This window comes from Mobula birostris, chromosome 1 (genome assembly GCF_030028105.1).
Source record: "Mobula birostris isolate sMobBir1 chromosome 1, sMobBir1.hap1, whole genome shotgun sequence".
NCBI lineage: Eukaryota > Metazoa > Chordata > Chondrichthyes > Myliobatiformes > Myliobatidae > Mobula > Mobula birostris.
Genome location: NC_092370.1, coordinates 13,419,485 through 13,443,049, shown reverse-complemented (window position 1 = coordinate 13,443,049; position 23,565 = coordinate 13,419,485). Strand labels below are relative to the sequence as shown.

Below are 23,565 nucleotides of genomic sequence, written 5' to 3'. Positions count from 1 at the left end.
TGCTTTGATTTCCAGCGTCAGTAGATTTTCTCGTGTTTTCGAATATAATTGTATTTATTGAAGCTACATGAACAAAAGTTACCTGTAGTCTCCCCCAGCACGTTTCTCCCAGTACAAGGGTCTGAACTGAGTACGCTACCAGCATTTGAAACATCCTCACAGTTCACTCGTACTATCGGATTCCAGGTATTTTATGATAACATCATTATACTTAGATACACTGCTTTATTGTGCTAATGGCTCTAACCACCTACACTCCAAGTAAATATTTTGGCTATCGTTTGCAGCTTTGCATGATAAATGTTCCATTAGAAGATCAGTTAGTCTGACAAATAAGGTTATCCACAATCCTGACGAAGGGTCTCGGCCTGAAACGTCGACTGTACCTCTTCCTAGAGATGCTGCCTGGCCTGCTGCGTTCACCAGCAACTTTGATGTGTGTTGTTATCCACAATTCATTATAGTCTGACTTATGAAAAGTCAATGAATTTGAAGTTGCCACATCCTTCTGCAAAGATTAATGCTTTTTGCTTTGATGTGAGACAATATGTGAGACAATATTGATTAATTTAATGAACTTTATTACAATTTTTTGCAAAATACCAAGTTACAGGTGAACAGAAAATATCAAATTCTCAATTTTATGTTAATAGCAGAATCGTTTTGAATTGTTCATGTGTGTGGCCTTTGTCAACAGAGCCTTAATTAAATCCTGTACACAGTATACAAACAGTATATTTTTGCATCAGTTTATAGTTTGTCACTGAGAGTAGTGAAGCATCCATACCAAACTATCATAATCTATTGCTTTTCATGCTGCACCAGTCCAGTCCTACCAACTTTTTTTAGTCGAAGCCTGCGCAACAGCTTTTTGTACACGTTGTGAGCTCTGGCCTTTTTCAGGGCACGAATTAGTGCCCTAACGGTGTCCATGCTGGGATTTTCCATTTTCCATTGCTTCAGCTGAACAAACATCTGATTTCGGACTGGCCTTTTCCTCTGCAGCCACTGTAAGTGCTGCACACTCGCCGCCTTTCCAGGCAAACTCTCCATCAGTGTTCTCAGCTGCTTCGAAGTCAGCTTCTGCTGAGCGATAAATTTCAAGATGGCTTCATCGCACAGTGCAATATCTGAGGTAAACCAGAACAGGTGTGGAAGGTTATATTTTCAATTAATCACTTTCAAGTTCTTAATTGTTTGCACAGTTCGGCTTCTTTCACACATTGGTTGTTTCTCAGTTTTGGTACCTTTGAACAAAGTGTACAACTCAGAACTTTTTCTTTTTCATTGTTTTCATCTTATTTCAATGCACAGGTCACAATACATCTGTAATGAGGCTATAACTAGAGGTCAAGGCTTGAGACCATGAGATATAGGAGCAGAGTTAGGCCACTTCGCCCATCGAGTCTGCTCCACCATTTTCTCTCAGCCCCAATCTCCTTCCTTCTCCCCCCAACCCTTCCTGCCCTGACCAGTGAAGAATCCATCAATCTCTGCCTTAAATATACATAAGAACTTATCCTCCACAGCTGACTGTGGCAAAGAATTCCACAGATTCACTGCTCTCTGGCCTGCGATACAGCCCTGTGCTCTACTTGATCTTTCATTGATCCCGTGTACAGTAGATTTGATGAGCATGCCTGCAGGAAAAGGAATTTCATGGTGAAAGGTGAAATATTCAAGGGGATCATGAGGGGGATCTGCTTCACTCAGGGTATGGTGTAACTTGTAGGAAAGCAGCTTCCATCATCAAAGATCCTCACCACCCAGGCCGTGCTCCTTTCTTGCTGCTGCCATCTGGTAGAAGGTACTGGAGCCTCAGGACTCACACCACCAGTTTCAAGAACGGTTACTAGCCCACAACAATAAGGCTCTTGAACAAAAGAGAATAACTACACTCATCTATTGAGAGGCTCCCGCAATAAATTATCTCAGTTTAAGGACACTTTATCATGTTATTTCATATTCTCATTATTTATTGCTTATTATTTATTAATATTTGCATTTGCACAGTTTGTCATCTTCAATATTTTACTTGATCTTTGATTGATCCTGTTCACAGTTACTATTCAATAGATTTGCTGAGTATGCCCCCAGGAGAAAGACTCTCAGGGCTGTATGTGGTGACATTTATGTACTCTGATAATAAGTTTTACTTTGAACTTTGGGTGTGGAAAGAGCTGCCAAATGCGGGTTTGATTTCAACATTAGAGAGATTTGGATAGGTACAAGGATAGGAGGGGTATGGACAGCAATGGTACAGGTGCTGATCGATGGGACAAGGCAGAGTAATAGTCTAGCATGCACTAGATGGGCCAAAGGGCCTGGCTCTGTGCTGCAGTACACAGTTGGGTGGCAGAGTGGAGATACATCTTTTCCAAAGGAGGTGTATGGCGCTCCTTCCCTCTGCCAGCCTGCAGGTCACCCTTGGGCAAGGTGTGACACCTGCTTAGCTGCCAACTACCCACCTCCTCCCCCCAAGTCAGAATCACAGGAAGCAATAGGATCATGGGACCGGAGGCCCAGGGAGAAGGGGAGGGGGAAACCCAGAGGATGGGCAAGGGGTATAGTCAGAGGAACAGAGGGAGAAAAAGGAGAGTGAGAGAAAGAATGTGTGTATATAAATAAATAATGGATGGGGTACGAGGGGGAGGTGGCGCATTAGCGGAAGTTAGAGAAGTCAATGTTCATGCCATCAGGTTGGAGGCTACCCAGATGGAATATAAGGTGCTGTTCCTCCAACCTGAGTGTGGCTTCATCTTTATAGCAACGAAGGCCGTGGATAGACATGTCAGAATGGGAATGGGATGTGGAATTAAAATGTGTGGCCACTGGGAGATCCTGCTTTCTCTGGCGGACAGAGCGTAGGTGTTCAGCAAGGCGGTCTCCCAGTCTGTGTCGGGACTCGCCAATACATAGAAGGCCGCATCGGGAGCACCGGATGCAGTATATCACCCCAGCCGACTCACAGGTGAAGTGTCGCCTCACCTGGAAGGACAGTCTAGGGCCCTGAATGGTGGTAAGGGAGGAAGTGTAAGGGCATGTGTAGCATTTGTTCCGCTTACAAGCATAAGTGCCAGGAGGGAGATCAGTGGGAAGGGATGGGGGAGGACGAATGGACAAGGGAGTCGCGTAGGGAGCGATCTCTGCGGAAAGCGGGGGGGGGGAGGGAAATATGTGCTTAGTGGTGGGATCCTGTTGGAAGTGGCGGAAGTTACGGAGAATAATATGTTGGGCCCGGAGGCTGGTGGGGTGGTAGGTGAGGACCAGGGGAACCCTATTCCTAGTGGGGCGGCGGGAGGATGGAGTGAGAGCAGATGTGTGTGAAATGGGGGAGATGCGTTTGAGAGCAGAGTTGATGGTGGAGGAAGGGAAGCCCCTGCAATTCCTTTGCTTGAATCTATGGGAACAGCTCTATTCCCATCTTTAATATCTTTATTTTTCCCTTTTAGGGGTCTCTTGAACCCTGACCTGGAGTTACACGTTGACTTTGGTTCTTTGTAGAAATGGGACCTGCTCTTGGGGTTCCATAACTGGCTGTTGTTTACCATGCCAAAAGTTCGGCTTTGGATCTCAGGACTCTGGAGACAAGTGGATTGAGTATCGGTGTCATGGCAGGAGACCTGTGTGTCATCGGGAAAGTCGATACATCTACAGCTGTGTGCCTGGAAACTCGTGATCTTTGAGATCTTCAGGCACAGTGCTTGAAAAAAGTGACATAATGGACTTGTAACATTGTAGACCAGTGTTTGTTACATCTCCCCAACCCCTGGGAAAACGGAGACACCTCCTTCTCCCTTATTAGGGAGAGAGAGAGCCAGTGGTATGTCGAATGCCGGGTGAAATGCAAAGTCTTTGGCGTAACTGCAAGTCTGTGACTTTGCTATTGCTTTGCTCATGCTTGAGTGCTTGGTGGAAGGTGCTGATGCTTTTTTTTGCTGGTGGGGTGAGGGGAGATCATTGCTTCCTGCTGCTTACACATGGGAGGGGACTTTGGGGTTCTAACACTTAACTGTTGTTCATTCTTTGGGGCACTCCTCTGTTTCCGTGGATGGTTGTGAAGAAAAAGCATTACAGGATGTATATTGTATACATTTCTCTAACATTAAATTGGACCTTTGAATCTTTGAATGGGGCTGTGGAGAGGAAAAAAAGATCAACCATGAATAAATGACCTAATTCTGTGTGCACTTAGTTATAGTTAGATAGATATACTTTATTGATCCTGAGGGAACTTGTGTGGCCGGTAGACAAAACACTGTGGTTTGAGCAAAGTTTTTAAAATAGCATTAATTGTGTGTGATTGTTTTCAAAGGGCAGTGATTTTCATCACTGATAACTGATGAGAAATGAGCAGTAAGAAAATTCAGAACATTTTGCTCACTGCAGTTTCAAGCATTCAGGCTTAGCCATCCCTGAAGCAGCTAGGAGTGAAAATAGAACTGTTTCACTACTTCAGCAGTTTATGAACTGCCAAGAACTGTATTGACAGTCATCTTGAATGTTACACTAAAAATGAAGATGTGACGACGGTCCATTATCTGCACCAGGTGTCTGTACGGATTTTGTTCATTTACAGTCAAAAAAATGCGATGCAGAAGAATTCCTTCAAACGTAAGCATTCGGAAGTAACACACAGTTTTATTGTATTGTAATAGTATTGTTCTAATTTGTTCAATATTTCATTTAATTACATAATTTGTCACTCAGTTTGTCTTTTTATACCGTCTTAACTATATCCGTGAAACCTCAGCTAATCGGGGCCTGATTCTGATTTCGATTGTGAACATAATCGACAAGGGTTACCTTTCTCTACTGGTGGGTCCAAGCACTCTGGGGATGATGCATTTCCTTTCTCGCAAGGATGGCACGTATTATCATGAGATGCATCTCCTTGAAGAGCTCGTTTCAGACCAAACAGTGAGCAGTTGGTGTGTTTTCGACAGGGTTCTGAGGCAGACTTGCTCCTGGAGAAGAAACCTTTTGGGCATGGCATGCACTCCGTATTGGTATAAGGTGTTCCTGGGGAGACAAAAAGAAGTTGGGAATTGTATTTATTTATTTACTCAGACAAGCAGTGCGGAACAGGCTCTTCTTCTCCAATGGGCCGTGCCACCCATCAGCCCAATCCCCTATTTAACCCAAGCCTAATCACAGGATAGCTTACAATGATCAACTCACCTACTAAGTAGTACACCTTTGGACTGTGGGAGGAAACCAGAGCATTCGGGGGAAACCCACGGGGTCACAGGAAGAACGTACAAATTCCTTACAGTAATTGAACTCTGATCTTCAAGGTCCTGAGCTGTAATAGCGTCGCCTTAACCGCTACACTACTGTGGTGCCCTACAAGATACAGATAAAAAGTGCCCATTGATACTTACAACTGCATTTATAGTGGGAGTATAATCCGTTCGTCCGTTATGTGCTGTGTCGTATGATGTGGGTGATCATGGTCTTTCCATGGCCAATTTCTCTACAGAAGTGGTTTGCCATTGCCTTCTTCTGGGCAGTGCCTTTACAAGACGGGTGACTCCAGCCATTATCAATACTCTTCAGAGATTGTCTGCCTGGCGTCAGTGGGCACATAACCAGGATGTGATATGCACCAGCTGCTCATATGACCGTCCACCGCCTGCTCCCATGGCTTATTACCACGGGCAGCTATGTAGGCTAGGTCTTTGAGTGTACTTAGGGTAGAGCTTGATAGGTTCTTGATTGGACACGGCATCAAAGGTTACGGGAGAGTGCTAGGGAATGGGGCTGTGGAGGTGGAGAGGCTAAGCAGATTCTACACCTTGCCCAAGGTGTAGGGTAGCAGAGGGAAGAATTTCCACCCTGTCACCCTATATATAACATTATAGTAATCATGGTTTTGCTTTTCAATAGGTTATAAGTTCTATTAGGTACAGAGGAGACATCAGGGGAAAGTTTTTTACGCAGAGTGGTGAGTGCGTGGAATGGGCTGCCGGCAGCAGTGGTGGAAACGATAGGGTCTTTTAAGAGACGCCTGGATGGATACATAGAGCTTAGCAAAATAGAGGGCTCTGGGTAAGCCTAGGTAGTTCTAAGGTAAGGACATGTTCGGCACAGCTTTATGGGCCGAAGGGCCTATATTGTGCTGTAGGTTTTCTATGTTTCTATGTTTCAATAAGGAAGCTTACAGGAGCTTTTCGTTCTAGATTCAGATTAATTTGTTTATCACATGTATATCAAAACAGATGCAGTGAAATGTATGGTTTGCACGCAAAGATGCTGGAGGCAGCCTGCAGTGTTGGCACACATACTAGCACAAGCATAGCATGCCCAAAATGCTCCAGCATGTTGTTAGAATGCTAATGTGGGCTATGGGAATAAAGGCTATGATTCCTAGCCCCGTATTTCAAAATTTTATGCACCATACCTATCTAGGAGAGGCGTTGACAAATTTCCTCTGAAAAATTGTATGTTCCTTCCAAGTATGGAGCAGCCAGCTTCTCTGACAGAGAGCCTGCAGACATATAGCCAGGTGCCCCTATTAGGATGTTGTCAGGGAGATTTGCTAAGTGCAGTCTCTGAAAGGCGGCAGAGTACAGATGAACTGTGGAGACCGTCTGGTATGGGTATCAACCTCTGCTTTAACTATACCCAATGATTTGGCCTCCGCAGCCATCTGTGGCAATAAATTCCACAGATTCATCACCCTCTGGCTAAAGAAATTCCTCCTCAGCTCTGTTTGAAAGGAACATCCTAGTATTCTGAGTCTGTGCCCTCTGGCCCTAGACTCCCCCACTACAGGAATCATCTTCTCCACATCCACTCTATTTAGGTCTTTCAATATTCAACAGGTTTCAATCAGCTCCCTCCTCGTTTTCCCAAACTCCAGTCAGTACCCTCTACATTCCCCCTTTCATTCCCGGAATCATTCTCAAGAGCTTCCTCTGTACCCTCTCCAATGCCAGTACATCATTTAAAATGCTTATTAAACAGTAAAAGAAAACAAAGATGTTGAATATCAAAAGTTACTTACCAAGCTTTTTAACACCAAAGCCCAGTGGACATTCGTAGTGCTTTAGGCAAAATTCGAATTCAAAATAACGGCCTTCAACGCATTCGCAAACACGGTTGTGGGTGCCATTGCACTCGTGTTTAACAAACTGATACTCTTTGCAAAAGACGTTGCAATACTGACATTCATCTAGGGAATTCCAGTATGCAGTGTAGTGAAAATCTGGACAGGGGGCACATTCAGTCCTCTTTGACGAATTGCAATGAGCTTTCCGGTAGGTCCCAGGGGGGCATTGTTCACATATGTAAAACTGAGATAACTCCTCATCCCAGTACTGGTAGAGACGACTGAAAGGAGACTGCAAGCTGTTCTGTGGTGATACCAGAGGAAGTAATAGAAGAGGTAGAATGAAGAGCTGAAAAGAAAAATAAAGAGAGCTGTGAAGTCCATCCTGATAAACTTTCAGCCAAAAAGATAGCTTCGTCGAATAAATCTAGACAACTGTAAAGTAAACATTCTGTTGAATTGTCACCAGTATGGTTATCAAGGGCAATTTCATGTACCCATATCAGTTTGCAGTTAAATCTATCTAGAGACATATCAAAACCAAAGTTCAAAATACATTTATTATCCAACTATGTACACCATATACCACCTTAAGATTTGTCTCCTAACAGGCAGCCACAAAACAAAGAAACTCCAATGTGCAGAGAGAGAAAAAAAACAAATCATGCAAACAATAAACATATGCAAATATTCTGAACTGAAGTCCACAAGGACAGCCTGTCCACATTCCCATAGTTCCATCCACCACCTGATTGGGGGACTAAGCAGGTGCTACACCTTGCCCAAGGGTGATCTGCAGGCTTGTGGAGGGAAGGAGCAGCATACACCTCCTTTGGTAGAAACATATCCTCACCCCACCACTATAAATGTTAAGGGCAGCATCATCTCTGCTAATAGAACATAGAAACCTACAGCACGTTACAGGCCCTTCAGCCCACAATGTTGTGCCGACCATGTAACCTGCTCTAGAAGCTGCCTAGAATTTCCCTACTGCATAGCCCTCTATTTGTCTAAGCTGCATGTACCTATCTAAGAGTCTCTTAAAAGACCCTATTGTATCTGCTTTTTTTGAGTGGGAGAGCATTATTGTTAGGTTAATAAAATATTGGATGACAATCCTTTAATTCTCAGAATTGGCTAGTCCAAAAGCAGTGATGAGGAGCTTGGACTCTGATCCCAGGTGATAATAAAGTAGATTTTCCAGTATCAAATCTCAACGCTTAATCCCCAAGGTGTGCAGGTATTTTATCTCATCTAACCTTTTTCCCATTCATTATTTATGAAAACTGATATGTGACTGTCAGATTAACACTTGAACTGTAGGGAGGATGAAGATGCTGCCTGGATTAGAGAGTATGTCTTATGAGGGAAAGTTGAGTGAGCTCGGACTTTTCTCTTTGCAGTAAAGGGGAATGAGATGACTTGGTGGACAGGTACAAGATAAAAAGAGGCATAGATGGAGTGGATAGCCGGATACCTTTTCCCAAAGTGGAATTGGCTAATAGAAAGGGGCAAAATTTTAAGGTGATTGAAGTAATGTATTTGGAGGGAGTAGGCTTTTTAGACCAAGAGCTGTGGGAGCTTGGGATATCCTGCCAGGAGTGATGGTACAGCCAGATACATTAGGGACATTTAATAACCTTTTGGATAGGTTCTTAGATGATGGAGGGTGATGTAGGAGGGAAGAGTTAAATTGGGTCAGCATAACATCGCTAGCTGAAGGGCCTGTATTGAGCTGTGTTTGTTCTGTGTTCTATGTTATCATCTAACCTTCCTATTGGTCTGACTTGTCATATACATGCATGCACATGTATGTTGGTGATGGGGGTGTGTGGGGGCAGGGGGTGGTTGGGAATGGGGGAGATTTGTTTGGAGGCATCAGAAATCCATGTAACTTGAATTATTTAATTGGATGCCCAAAATGCTCTAATCACGGGTCCGAGTTTTGAGAATCTTACGTGTCACGGTGTTATTCAGCCAAGTCACTGATGTTCCATTGGAATTCTTAAGAATCATTTCTGGTCGCCTGTCTTCCCTCTGCACTTGGGTTCTGACATCACCAGCACACCTGGAGACAGAGATCTACTAGAGCAGGTCAAACGGAAGCCCTTCATTTGCAGGAGCACTGTCAACCAGGCTTGAGGTTGGTAAGATCTAAATTTGTAAGGATGTCAGAGATTACAGGGAGAAGGCACAAGAATGGGTTGAGAGGGAAAATAAATCAGCCATGGTTAAATGGCAGAGCAGCCTCAATGGGCTGAATAGCCTAATTCTGCTCCTATATCTTATGTTATTATTGTCTAGTCTGGTACAGAGCAGCAGATCACTGAGATGGTTTGGAAGCAATATTATTTTTAAATGCATGAGCTTTATCTGTCACATGCAGTGAAATGTGTCATTTTGTGTCAACGACTAGCTCAGCCTGAGGATTTTGCCGGGAGCAGCCCACAAGTGCTGCCATGCTTTGATGCCAACATGCCCGCAACTCACCAAGCCTAACCCTTATCTCTTTGGAATGTGGGGGGGCAACAGAGCACCCAGAGGAAACCCCACTTGGTCATGGGGAGGATGTACAAACTGCTCACAGGCAGTGATGTGGATTGAACAGAGTCGCCTGTACCATAAAGCTTTGTGCTAACCGCTGCACTACCTTGGCGCCCAACGTTTTTCAGTGCCTGGCATTGATAAAACTATCCAGTCCTGTCATCGTTGTATCACCATGTTGTACGACTGTAAAGTAGTGCAGGCTTTCTTCCCTTGTGTAAAATAAGGTAGACTGTGTAATTTCATCTATTCTGACCCAAGATAAATTTTGGGTCCAGTGACCATAATGTCATTTGTTTCAAGTTATTTACAGATAAGGATAGGTCTAGTCCTCGAGTAAAGATTCTAAATTGGAGAAGGGCTAATTTTGGGGAAATGAGAAAGGATCTAGAAAGACTGAATTGGGATAAGTTGTTTTCTGGCAAGTATGTGTTCAGTATGTGGAAGGCATTCAAAGGCGAAATTTTGGGAGTGCAGAGTTTGCATGTTGCTGCCAGGATTAGAGGCAAAGTTAACAGGCATAGGGAACCTTGGTTTTCAAGGAATACTGGCGATCTGGTTAAGAAATAGAGAGAGGTGTATAGCAGGTATAGGCAACAAGGAAAAAATGAGGTACTTGAAGAGTATAGAAAATGTAAGAAAATACTAAAGAAGGAAATCAGGAAGGCAAAAGGAAGACATGAGTTTGCTTTGGCAGATAACGTAAAGGTAAACCCAAAGGGTTTCTACAAATATATTAAAAGGATAGTAAGGTCCCCTAGAAACCATAGAAACCATAGAAACTACAGCACAGAAACAGGCCTTTTGGCCCTTCTTGGCTGTGCCGAACCATTTTCTGCCTAGTCCCACTGACCTGCACACAGACCATATCCCTCCATACACCTCCCATCCATGTATCTGTCCAATTTATTCTTAAATGTTAAAAAAGAACCCACATTTACCACCTCGTCTGACAGCTCATTCCATACTCCCACCACTCTCTGTGTGAAGAAGCCCCACCTAATGTTCCCTTTAAACTTTTCCCCCCTCACCCTTAACCCATGTCCTCTGGTTTTTTTCTCCCCTTGCCTCAGTGGAAAAAGCCTGCTTGCATTCACTCTATCTATACCCGTCATAATTTTATATACCTCTAACAAATCTCCCCTCATTCTTCTACGCTCCAGGGAATAAGGTCCTAACCTATTCAACCTTTCTCTGTAACTGAGTTTCTCAAGTCCCGGCAACAACCTTGTAAACCTTCTCTGTACCCTTTCAACCTTATTTATATCCTTCCTGTAATTTGGTGACCAAAACTGAAGACAATACTCCAGATTCGGCCTCACCAATGCCTTATACAACCTCATCATAACATTCCAGCTCTTATACTGAATACTTTTAAAGGCCAATGTACCAAAAGCTCTCTTTACGACCCTATCTACCTGTGACGCCACTTTTAGTGAATTTTGTATGTATTCCCAGATCCCTCTGTTCCACTGCACTCCTCAGTGCTTTACCATTAACCCTGTATGTTCTACCTTGGTTTGTCCTTTCAACGTGCAATACCTCACACTTGTCTGCATTAAACTCCATCTACCATTTTTCAGCCCATTTTTCCAGCTGGTCCAAGTCCCTCTGTAAGCTCTGAAAACCTTCCTCGCTGTCTACTACACCTCCAATCTTTATATCATCAGCAAATTTGCTGATCCAATTTACCACATTATCATCCAGATCATTGATATAAATGACAAATAACAATGGACCCAGTACTGATCCCTGTGGCACACCACTAGTCACAGGCCTCCACTCGGAGAAGCAATTCTCTACTACCACTCTTTGGCTTCTTCCATTGAGCCAATGTCTGATCCAATTTACCACCTCTCCATGTATACCTAGCGACTGAATTTTCCTAACTAACCTCCCATGCGGGACCTTGTCAAAGGCCTTACTGAAGTCCATGTAGACAATATCCACTGCCTTCCCTTCATCCACTTTCCTGGTAACCTCCTCGAAAAACTCCCAACAGATTGGTCAAACATGACCTACCACGCACAAAGCCATGTTGACTCTCCCTAATAAGTCTCTGTCTATCCAAATGCTTGTAGATTCTGTCTCTTAGTACTCCCTCCAATAACTTACCTACTACCGAGGTTAAGCTTACCGGCCTATAATTACCCGGATTACTTTTCGATCCTTTTTTAAACAACAGAACAACATGAGCCACTCTCCAATCCTCCGGCACCTCACCCGTAGACAGCGACATTTTAAATATTTCTGCCAGGGCCCCTGCAATTTCAACACCAGTCTCCTTCAAGGTCCGAGGGAACACCCTGTCAGGTCCCGGGGATTTATCCACTTTAATTTTCCTCAAGACAGCAAGCACCTCCTCCTTTTCGATCTGTACAGTTTCCATGATCTCACTACTTGTTTCCCCTAATTCCATAGACTTCATGCCAGTTTCCTTAGTAAATACAGACGCAAAAAACCTATTTAAGATCTCCCCCATTTCCTTTGGTTCTGCACATAGGTGACCACTCTGATCTTCAAGAGGACCAACTTTATCCCTTACAATCCTTTTGCTCTTAATATACCTGTAAAAGCTCTTTGGATTATCCTTCACTTTGACTGCCAAAGAAAATCAAAGTGGTCGTCTATGTGTGGAGCCTCACAAGATGGGGGAGATCTTAAACAATTTTTTTGCATCAGTATTTACTCAGGAAACTAGCATAGTGTGTATGGAAGGAATGGAAACAAGCAGCAGTGTCATGGAACATATAGAGATTAAAGAGGAGGAGGTGCTTGCTGCCTTACAGCGAATAAAAGTAGATAAATCCCTCGGGCCTGACATGATATTTTCTCGGACCTTGAGAGATACTAGTGTAGGAATTGCAGAGGCCCTGGCAGAAATATTTAAAATGTCCTTAGCAACAGGTATGGTGCCGAAGGATTGGTAGGTAGCTCATGTTGTTCCGTTGTTTAAAAAAGGCTCCAAAAGTAAACCAGGTAATTACAGGCCAGTGAGCCTGACATCAGTAGTAGATAAATAATTGGAAGGTGTTCTGAGAGATCGGATATGCAAGTACTTGGTCAACCAAGGGCTGATTAAGGATCGTCAGCATGATTTTGTGCGTGGTAGATCGTGTTTAACGAATCTTGTAGAGTTTTTTGAGGAGGTTACCAAGAAAGTAGACGAAGGAAAGTCTGTGGATGTTGTCTTCATGGACTTCAGTAAGGCCCTTGACAAAGTCCCATATGGGAGGTTAGTTCAGAAGGTTCAGACACTAGGTATCCATGGAGAGGTTGTAAACTGGATTCGAAATTGGCTGTGTGGGAGAAGACAGAGAGTGGTAGTGGATGATTGCTTATCAGACTGGTGGCCCGTGACTAGTGGTATGCCTCAAGGATCTGTGATGGGACCATTGATGTTTGTTGTCTATATCAGTAATCTAGATAATAATGTGGTAAATTGGATCAGCAAGTTTGATTGAAGGCATTGTGGACAGCGAGGAAGGCTTTCAAAGTTTGCAGAGGGATCTGGACCTACTGGAAAAATGGGCCAGAAAATGGCAGATGGACAATAATGCAGACAAGTGTGAGGTGTTGCATTTTGGAAGGACAAATCAAGGTAGGACATACACAGTAAATGGTAGGGCACTGAGGATGCGGAGGAACAAAGAGATCTGGGAGTTCAGATACATAATTCCCTGAAAGTGGCATCACAGGTAGACAGGGTTGTAAAGAAGGCTTTTGGCATCCTGGCATTCATAAATCAAAGTATTGAGTATAGGAGTAATGATGTTATGGGGAGGTTGTATAAGACAATGGTGAGGCCAAATTTGGAGTATTGTGTACAGTTCTGATCACCTAACTAATAGGAAGAATATCAGTAAGATTGAAAGAGTACAGAGAAGATTTACCAGGATGTTGCCGGGTCTTTAGGAGTTGAGTTACAGGGAAAGATTGAACAGGTTAGGACTTTATTCCTTGGAGTGTAGAAGAATGAGGGTTGATTTCATAGAGGTTTACAAAATTATGAGGTGTATTAACAGAGTAAATGTGAATAGGCTCTTTCCATTTAGATTAGGAAAGAAAAATATGAGAGGACATGGCTTTAGGGTGAAAGGGGAAAGTTTTAGAGGGAACATTAGGGGGAACTTCTTCATTCAGAGAGTGGTGGGAGTGTGGAACGAGCTGCCATCTGACATGGTAAATGCGGGCTCACTCTTAAGAATAAATTGGATAGGTACATGGATGGGAGAGGTCATAGGGTTATGGACTGGATGCAGGTCAATGGGACTAGCGGAATAAAGTTTTGGCACAGACTAGATGGGTCGAATGGCCTGTTTTCTGTGCTGTAGTGTTCTATGGTTCTATGGTTCAATAAATATAAAAAAGCAGACTGATATGTGATTCTGTGTTGAGTTGAGTCATCTACCTCAGGTATTTTCTTGGAATTGGCATTAATGCACATGAAGAATAGGACACAATGATTCCAGTTATGACTCAAGAATGCAATATAATTTAGTTGAATAATAAAATTGGCATCTATGCATATCAAATGTCTGTTTCACTCCTCTTCTGCTTTCAAGCTATACAAAAGGTTTCCTGGGTTTTCCAGGGCAGGAGTGGATTCTCAATGTTCCTGGATTTCAGTGCTTTAAAAGGGATAGAGAGGGGGGAAAGAGGGGGGAAAAGGGGAGGAGGGGTGGCATTACTGGTCAGGGATACTATTACAGCTATAGAAAGGGTGAGTAATGTAGCAGGATCCTCTTTTGAGTCAGTATGGGTGGAAATCAGGAACAGGAAGGGAGCAGTTACTCTATTGGGGGTGTTCTATAGGCCCCTGGTAGCAGCAGAGACACAGAGGAGCAGATTGGGAGGCAGATTTTGGAAAGGTGCAAAAATAACAGGGTTGTTATCATGGGTGACTTTAACTTCCCTAATATTGATTGGCACCTGATTAGTTCCAAGGGTTTAGATGGGGCAGAGTTTGTCAAGTGTGTCCGGGATGGATTCCTGTCACAGTATGTGGACAGGCCGACTAGGGGGAATGCCATACTAGATCTAGTACTAGGCAATGAACCGGGTCAGGCCACAGATCTCTCAGTGGGTGAGCATCCAGGGGACAGTGACCACCACTCCCTAGCCTTTAGCATTATCATGGAAAAGGATAGAATCAGAGAGGACAGGAAAATTTTTAATTGGGGAAGGAAAAAATATGAGGCTATAAGGCTAGAACTTGCGGGTGCGAATTGGGATGATGCTTTTGCAGGGAAATGTACTATGGACATGTGGTCGATGTTTAGAGATCTCTTGCAGGATGTTAGGGATAAATTTGTCCCAGTGAGGAAGATAAAGAATGGTAGGTTGAAGGAACCGTGGGTGACAAGTGAGGTGGAAAATCTAGTCAGGTGGAAGAAGGCAGCATACGTGAGGTTTAGGAAGCAAGGATCAGCTGGGTCTATTGAGGAATATAGGGAAGCAAGAAAGGAGCTTAAGAAAGGGCTGAGAAGAGCAAGAAGGGGACATGAGAAGGCCTTGGCGAGTAGTGTAAAGGAAAACCCCAAGGCATTCTTCAATTATGTGAAGAAAAAAGGATGACAGGAGTGAAGGTAGGACCGATTAGAGATAAAGGTGGGAAGATGTGCCTGGAGGCTGTGGAAGTGAGCGAGGTCCTCAATGAATACTTCTCTTCGGTATTCACCAATGAGAGGGAATTTGATGATGGTGAGGACAATATGAGTGAGGTCGATGATCTGGAGCATGTTGATATTAAGGGAGAGGAGGTGTTGGAGTTGTTAAAATACATTAGGATGGATAAGTCCCCGGGGCCTGATGGAATATTCCCCAGGCTGCTTCACGAGGTGAGGGAAAAGATTGCTGAGCCTCTGGCTAAGATCTTTATGTCCTCGTTGTCTATGGAAATGGTACCGGAGGATTGGAGGGAGGCGAAAGTTGTCCCCTTGTTCAAAAAAGTTAGCAGGGATAGTCTGGGTAATTATAGACCAGTGAGCCTTACGTCTGTGGTGGGAAAGCTGTTGGAAAAGATTCTTAGAGATAGGATCTCTGGACATTTAAGAATCATGGTCTGATCAGGGACAGTCAGCATGGCTTTGTGAAGGGCAGATCGTGTCTAACAAGCCTGATAGAGTTCTTTGAGGAGGTGACCAGGCATATAGATGAGGGTAGTGCAGTGGATGTGATCTATATGGATTTTAGTAAGGATTTGACAAGGTTCCACACGGTAGGCTTATTCAGAATGTCAGAAGGCATAGGATCCAGGGAAGTTTGGCCAGGTGGTTTCAGAATTAGCTTGACTGCAGAAGGCAGAGGGTCGTGGTGGAGGGAGTGCATTCAGAATGGAGGATTGTGACTAGTGGTGTCCCACAAGGATCTGTTCTGGGACCTTTACTCTTCGTGATTTTCATTAACGGCCTGGATGTGGGGGTAGAAGGGTGGGTTGGCAAGTTTGCAGATGACACAAAGGTTGGTGGTGTTGTAGATAGCGTAGAGGATTGTCGAAGATTGCAGAGAGACATTGATAGGATGCAGAAGTGGGCTGAGAGGTCGTAGATGGAGTTCAACCTGGAGAAGTGTGAGGTGGTACACTTTGGAAGGACAAACTCCAAGGCAGAGTGCAAAGTAAATGGCAGGGTACTTGGTAGTGTGGAGGAGCAGAGGGATCTGGGGGTACATGTCCACAGACCCCTGAAAGCTGCCTCACAGGTGGATAGGGTAGTTAAGAAAGCTTATGGGGTGTTAGCTTTCATAAGTTGAGGAATTGAGTTTAAGAGTCGCGAGGTAATGATGCAGCTCTATAAAACACTTGTTAGGCCACACTTGGAGTACTGTGTCCAGTTCTGGTCACCTCACTATAGGAAGGATGTGGAAGCATTGGAAAGGGTACACAGGAGATTTACCAGGATGCTGCCTGGTTTAGAGAGTATGCATTATGATCAGAGAGTAAGGGAGCTAGGGCTTTACTCTTTGGAGAGAAGGAGGATTTGAGGAGACATGATAGAGGTACACAAGATATTAAGAGGAATAGATAGAGTGGATAGCCAGTGCCTCTTCCCCAGGGCACCACTGCTCAATACAAGAGGACATGGCTTTAAGGTAAGGGGTGGGAAGTTCAAGGGGGATACTGGAGGAAGGTTTTTTTACTCAGAGAGTGGTTCATGTGTGGAATGCACTGCCTGAGTCAATGGTGGAGGCAGATACACTAGTGAAGTTTAAGAGACTACTAGACAGGTATATGGAGGAATTTAAGGTGGTGGGTTATATGGGAGGCAGGGTTTGAGGGTTGGCACAACATTGTGGGCTGAAGGGCCTGTACTGTGCTGTACTATTCTATGTTCTATGTTCTAACCTTGTAGCGGTTTCATAGCATGAAACTATTCTTGAGGTTAAATAACATATAATAAATGAAAATTTCAGTTTTTGGGAATGAGTCACTCAAATGTACAGTACAGATTTAGAAATATACACTTTAAACTGTGCCACTAATACTCACAACAGTTTTACTTAATCTGGACACAGAAGTTTCGGTAATTTTTCAGATCTTTCTTATTTCAGAACATTTGTTCTTCCTCAGAAATTATGTTTTGTTCAAATTCTTTCTCTATGGTTCTGCTTTACACAAACGGGATCACTTCATTAACAGGAGATGCTGGAAATCCAAAGCAACATCCACAAAATGCTGGAGGAACTCAACAGATCAGGCGGTATCTACAGAAATGAATAAATAGTCGACGTTTTGGGCAGAGACCCTTCTTCAGGACTGAGAAGAAAGGAGGGAGATGCCAGAATAAAAAACGTTACAGGGAGGGGAAGGAGGCTAGCTGGAAGGTGACAGGTGAAGCCAGGTGGGTGGGAAAGGTCAAAGGCCGGAGAAGAAGGAATCTGATATGAGAGGAGAATGGACCATAGGGAAAAGGGAAGGTGGAGAGGACCCAGGAGGAAGTAATACGTAGGTGAGAAGAGGTTAAAGGTCAGAGTGGGAAATAGAGGAAAGGGGGAGGGGAATGTGTTCGCTGGAGGATCATTCCTCATGTTGAGGAGCCACTTTTCCTTGTATTTGTGCATCTCCACACCCTCTGGTAAACGGGGGACACTGCACAGGATCAGAAGAAAGGCCGTAGATGGCTACAAGCTCCATCATGGGCACTAGCGTTCCCACCATCATCAAGAGACGAAGCCTCAAAAAGGTGGACTCCATCATTAAGGACCCCATTATCCAGGACGTGCTCTGTTCCCATTGCTATCATCAGGATGGAGGTGCAGGAGCCTGAAGACCCACATTCAACTTCTTGAGAACAGCTACGTCCCCTCCAGCATCAGATTTCTGAACCAACCTGTGAACACTACCTCACTATTTTCCCTCTCTTCTTATACGACTGATTGTAACTCTACTGAATTTACTTTATTTTTATATATACACATCTTTCTTATTGTAATTTATAGGATTTTGTGTATTGTGCTGCACTGCTGTTGCAAAGCGACACGTTTCACAATATATGTCAGTGATATTAAAACTGAATCTGATTCTGATCTGTGTTCTTTCATCAAATGGCAGCTATATGATGTCAGAGAAGCAACCATTGACTACCAACTCCCCGGCTTCTGCCACGATGCCAATTTTGAATCCAATTTCCTAACCCATACAGAATGCCAAGCTCCCACAGAAAAAGGATAAAATTGTTTTGGCGTCACATGCGTCCTCAGAAGGCAAATTTCAACTGAATGAGAATAGGGCTGGAAGGGAAGCTATCGTTTTTCTTTACTCAACACACCAAGCAGTAGAGGAACACAGCAGGTCAAGCAGCATCTATGGAGGGAAACGGGCAATTGACGTTTTGGATTGAGAGCCTCTGGACCCGTTTGGCAGATGTCCTGGTCAGTTTGGGGTTCCAAATGAAAACCGTACCAAATCTGACCAACAGGCTACCATGCCTGCCACCAGGAGGGTATGAGTTGGCCAGAGTGTGGGTGGAAAGGCAGTATGGCAGTCAGCACAATCACTTTACAGCACAAACAATCATCGACTGGGGTTCAACTCCTGTCATTGTCTGTAAGGATCTTCTACATTCTCACCGTGACTATGTGGGTTTCGCCTGAGTGCTCCATTCCAAAAAGCATATGGGTTAGGGTTAGTGAGTTGCAGGTATGTCATATTGGCGCTGGAACCATGGCAACTCCAGAGATACACACAGTGCTAGGCCCCAGAGTTTATCGAAGCGACTGAACCCAATGTTTGGGCATTTAGTTCCCGGGCCTGATTGAACAGGTCAGGGCGTCAGGGCCCAAGGCAAGGTTATGGGCTGGTTCAGCTCGCTGCTCTGTGATGTTTATTCGACTCTGTGTTGATACAGGGATCTGTGGACGGACTCTCTTTGTGGACTTCAGTTCAGAACATTATTTGCTTGCATTTATTGTTAGCATGACTTACTTATTTTTTCTGGATATTGAGTTATTGATGGTCTACTTTCTTAAGTGGGCTCTTTGAGATTTTTTTGCCTGTTAGGAGATGAATCTCAAATTTGTGTAATGTGTACTTCGATAATAATGGTACTCTAAACTTTGTATTTTCAGTTTCAATGTACATATGACAAATAAATCTAAACTTTATCTTTAGAGAAATCAGAGAAAGAGGAAACTAGGCTATGACAGAATGCAGAAGAATGAATGGTTTGCATGATAAAATGTTGCGAATTAGTACTGACAAAGTTCAGACATAAGACATCACAGAACCTGAAGGTCAACCACAGTAGTGTCATGGTTAGTGTGAGTCTAGAACTGCTCAGGGTGTCGGAATTCAGAGTTCAAACCTGGCATCCTCTGTAAGGAGTCTGTACGATCCTCCCTATGCAATGTGTGGGTTTTCTCCGGGTACTCTGGTTTCCTCCCACAATCCAGAGACATATTGGTTCGTAGTTTAATTAGCCATGTAAATTGTCCCGTGATTAGGTCAAGGTTAAATCATGGTTTGTTGGGGGTTTGCGGAGTGGTGCGGCTTGAGGGGCTAGAAGGGCCTATTCCACACTGTGACTCTAAGTAAAGTAAGACGCAAAAGCAGAATTATTCCTTTCAGCCCATCAAGGCTGTTCCACCATTCCATCATGGCTGATTTATTATCCCTCTCAACCCCATTCTCCTGCCTTCTCCCCATAACCATTGATGACCTGACTAATCAAGAGCCTATATACCACCGCATTAAATATACACAATAACTGTCTAGGTCTTTCAATATTCAATAGGTTTCAATGAGATCCCCCATCTCATTCTTCTAAATTCTAGTGAGTACAGGCCAAGAGCCATCAAATGCCCTTCATGTATTAACCCTTTCATTCCTGCGATCATTCTCGTGCACCTCCTCTGGACCTGCTCCAATGTCAAGACATCCTTTTTTAGATAATGACCCAAAACTGCTCACAATACTCCAAGTGCGGTCTGACCAATGCCTTACTGGTTCTCAGCATTACATCCTTGCCTTTACATTCTAGTCATCTCAATATGAATGCTAATATTGCATTTGCCTTCGTTACTACTAGCTCAGCCTGCAAGTTAACCTTCAGGGAACCATGCACGGGGACTCCCAAGTCCCTTTGCACCTTCAGTTTCTGAATTCACTCCCCACTTAGAGAATAGTCTATGCCTTTATTCCTTCTACCAAAGTGCATGACCATATACTTCCCTATACTAAATATCATCAGCCACTTTTTTCATTCTCCTAATCTGTCCAGGTTCTTCTGCAGACTCCTAGCTTCCCCAGCAGTGCCTACCACTCCACCTATCTTTGGCTCATCTGCAGACTTGGCCACAAAGCTATCAATTCCATTATCCAATGTGAAAAGAAGCGACCCCAACACTGACCTGTGGAACACCACTAGATGCCAGCAGCCAACCAGAAAAGGCCCCCAGTCTTTACCTCCTCCTGCCAGTCAGCCAATCTTCTGTCCATTTTAGTATCTTTCCTGTAATACCATGGGTTCTTATCTTGTTTAGCAGCGTCATGTGCAGCACCTTGTCAAAGACCTTCCGATAATCCAAGCTAACCTGCCTGCCTGTTTCCTCAAAGAATTCCAACAGATTTGTCAAGCAAGAATTCCCCTTAAGGAAACCATGCTGACTTTGGCCTAAACACAAAATAATCTGCAGATGCTGTTGTCAAAGGAACACTCACAATGCGCTGGAGGAACTCAGCAGGTCAGTCAGTCAGTCAGACTTTGGCCTGTTTTGTCATGCACCACTAAATACTCAAAAACCTCATCCTTAGTAATGGACTCCAACATCTTGCCAACCACTGAAGTTAGGTTAACTGGCCTATAATTTCCTTTCTTCTGCCTCCCTCACTTCTTAAAGAGTGGAGTTATATTTGCAGTTTTCAGTCCTGCAGATCCATTCCAATATCTAGAGATATTAATGCCTCCACTCTCTTTAGCTACACTTTCAGAATCCTGGGATAGAGTACTTCCAGTCCAGTCCAGGTGACTTAATTACCCTTAGACCTTTCAGCTTTCCAAGGCACCTTCTCCCTACATAATGTACTGGTTAGGCATAGGAGTACATTCAGCCAAAGACCCATTCCACCGAGATGCAACATTGAGCGTCATAGGAAGTTATTCCTGCCTGTGGCTATCAAACTTTACAATTCCTCCCTTGGAGGGTCAGACACCCTGAGCCAATAGGCTGGTCCTGGACTTATTTCCATCTGGCATAATTTACATATTATTATTTAATTAGTTATGGTTTTATATTGCTATATTTATACTCTATTCTTGGTCGGTGCAACTGTAATGAATCTCAATTTCCCTCGGGGTCAATAAAGTATGTCTACCTGTCTGCCTGTCTGTCTGTTATAGCAATTACTCATTTCTGCCCCCGACACTCTGGAATTTCTGGTATGCTACTAGTGTTTTCCAAATTGAAGACTGGCATAAAATACTTATTTTCATCTGCCATTTCCTTGTCCCCCATTACTGTCTCTCAGTCTCATTTTCCAGCGGTCCACAATCCGTTCTTCCCTCTGCTTTACTCTTTGTATATTTGAAAAAAACTTTTGGTAACCTCTTTTATATGATCGGCTAGCTTAACTTCATATTTAATCTTTTCTCTTCTTATTTTTTTTAGTTGCCTTCTGCTGGTCTTTTAAAAGCATTCCAATTCCCTAACTTCCCACTAATTTTTGTTATATTGTATAACAGTATAATTACTGTTATACAATAATTATATATATATAAATATATTGTCTTTTGCTTTTATGCCGTCTTTGACTTCCCTTGTCAGCCGCAGTTACCTCATCCTCCCTTTAGAATATTTCTTTTTCTCAGTGATGAACTGACCTTGCACCTTCTGAATGGCTCCCAAAAACTCCAGCCATCGCTCATCGGCTGGCGTCCCTGATGGTGCCTCTTCAAGTTAACTTTGGCCAGCTCCTCCCTGTTGTTCCCTTTACTCCACTGTAAAACTGACACATTTGTCTCTAGCTTCACCCTCTCTAATTTCAGAGTGAATTCTGTTATATTATAATCACTGTCTCCTGTGTTCCTTTAACTTAAACTCCCGAACAGACCTGTTTTATTACACAACACTGATAAGGTTCATCAGGTAAAATGGGAAGTCAAAAAAAGGGCTCTCTAATATAGTCAGAGGGTAGTGCCTGCTCAGATCATTGCTAAAATAGAGTCCCTTGCAGTCACTTAGCGTGTGCCATGGTAGCGTGATAGTTACTGTGACAGCTCTGGACGTTGGAGTGTAGAGTTCAATCCGGCGTACTCTGAAAGGAGACTGTGTATGTTCTCCCCGAATGACTGGGTTTTCTCTGGGTGCTCCGGTTTCCTTCCACACTCCAAAGATTTACCAGTTGGTAGGTCAATAGGCCATTGTAAATTGTCCTGTGATCAGCTTATGGTTAATCAGGTTTGTAGAGGGTTGCTGTGCAACACTCACAACACGCTGGAGGAACTCAGCAGGTCGGGCAGCATCCGTGGAAAAGATCGGTCAACGTTTCGGGCTGGAACCCTTCGTCAGGACTGTAGAGGGAAGGGGCAGAGGCCCTATAAAGAAGGTGGGGGGAGAGTGGGAAGGAGAAGGCTGGTAGGTTCCAGGTGAAAAACCAGTAAGGGGAAAGATAAAGGGGTGGGGGAGGGGAAGCAGGGAGGGGATAGGCAGGAAAGGTGAAGAAAGAATAGGGGAAAACACAATGGGTAGTAGAAGGAGGAGGAACCATGAGGGAGGTGGTAGGCTGCTGGGGGAGGGGGCAAAGTGACATAGGGAGAGGGGAAGGGAGGGGGAGGGAATTACCAGAAGTTGGAGAATTCTATGTTCATACCAAGGGGCTGGAGACTACCTAGACGGTATGTGAGGTGTTGCTCCTCCAACTTGAGTTTAGCCTCATCATGGCAGTAGAGGAGGCCATGTATGGACATATCTGAATGGGAGTGGGAAGCAGAGTTGAAGTGGATGGCTACTGGGAGATCCTGTCTGTCGGAGTGGAGGTGCTCTCCTGTCTGCTGCACAGTGTGGCTCGCAGAGCCAGAAGACTACTCCACACTGCGTTGCTAAATAAGTAAACATTAGAGGCAGGTTCTTCAATACTGTGTGTGGTAGGTACACAGGTCAGCACAATACTGTGGGCTGAAGGGCCTTTCAGACCACAATGTTGTGCTGGCCTGTTAACCTACTCCAAGATCAATCAGCACTATGTTGAGCTTTTCCTTCATTACACAGTATACAACTGTTGCATGAGTGGGTGCTCTGGGTTCCTCCCGTAGGGCAAAGATGCACCAGGTAGGTTAACTGGTCATTGTAAATTGTCCGTGATTAGGTTAAGGTTTGAACTGGGGTTGTCTGGGGTTTCTGGGCAGTGTATTCTGCACTGTCTTTCTAAATAAAAATAAATAAATTAAACAATTGATGCAGGTCGCACAATTTCTACTCTTCATTGGCTAATGATTCTTTAGGCAGCACTAAGGAGAATTCCAGGTTGTTCG

At 43.9% G+C, this 23,565-nt stretch overlaps 1 protein-coding gene across 1 annotated transcript; it reads right to left on the bottom strand.

Annotated features, from left to right (window-relative positions):
* Nucleotides 1-581: 581 nt before the first annotated feature.
* Nucleotides 582-21,979, bottom strand: LOC140189233 (tumor necrosis factor receptor superfamily member 11B-like). Its single transcript, XM_072246129.1, has 4 exons — nucleotides 21,916-21,979; nucleotides 7,010-7,403; nucleotides 4,807-5,022; nucleotides 582-1,130 (listed from the first exon to the last, which is right to left on the bottom strand). The coding sequence occupies exons 1-4, from the start codon at nucleotides 21,958-21,960 to the stop codon at nucleotides 802-804; spliced, it is 984 nt and encodes a 327-aa protein (XP_072102230.1). The 5' UTR covers nucleotides 21,961-21,979; the 3' UTR covers nucleotides 582-801.
* Between the last annotated feature and the right edge of the window lie 1,586 nt (nucleotides 21,980-23,565).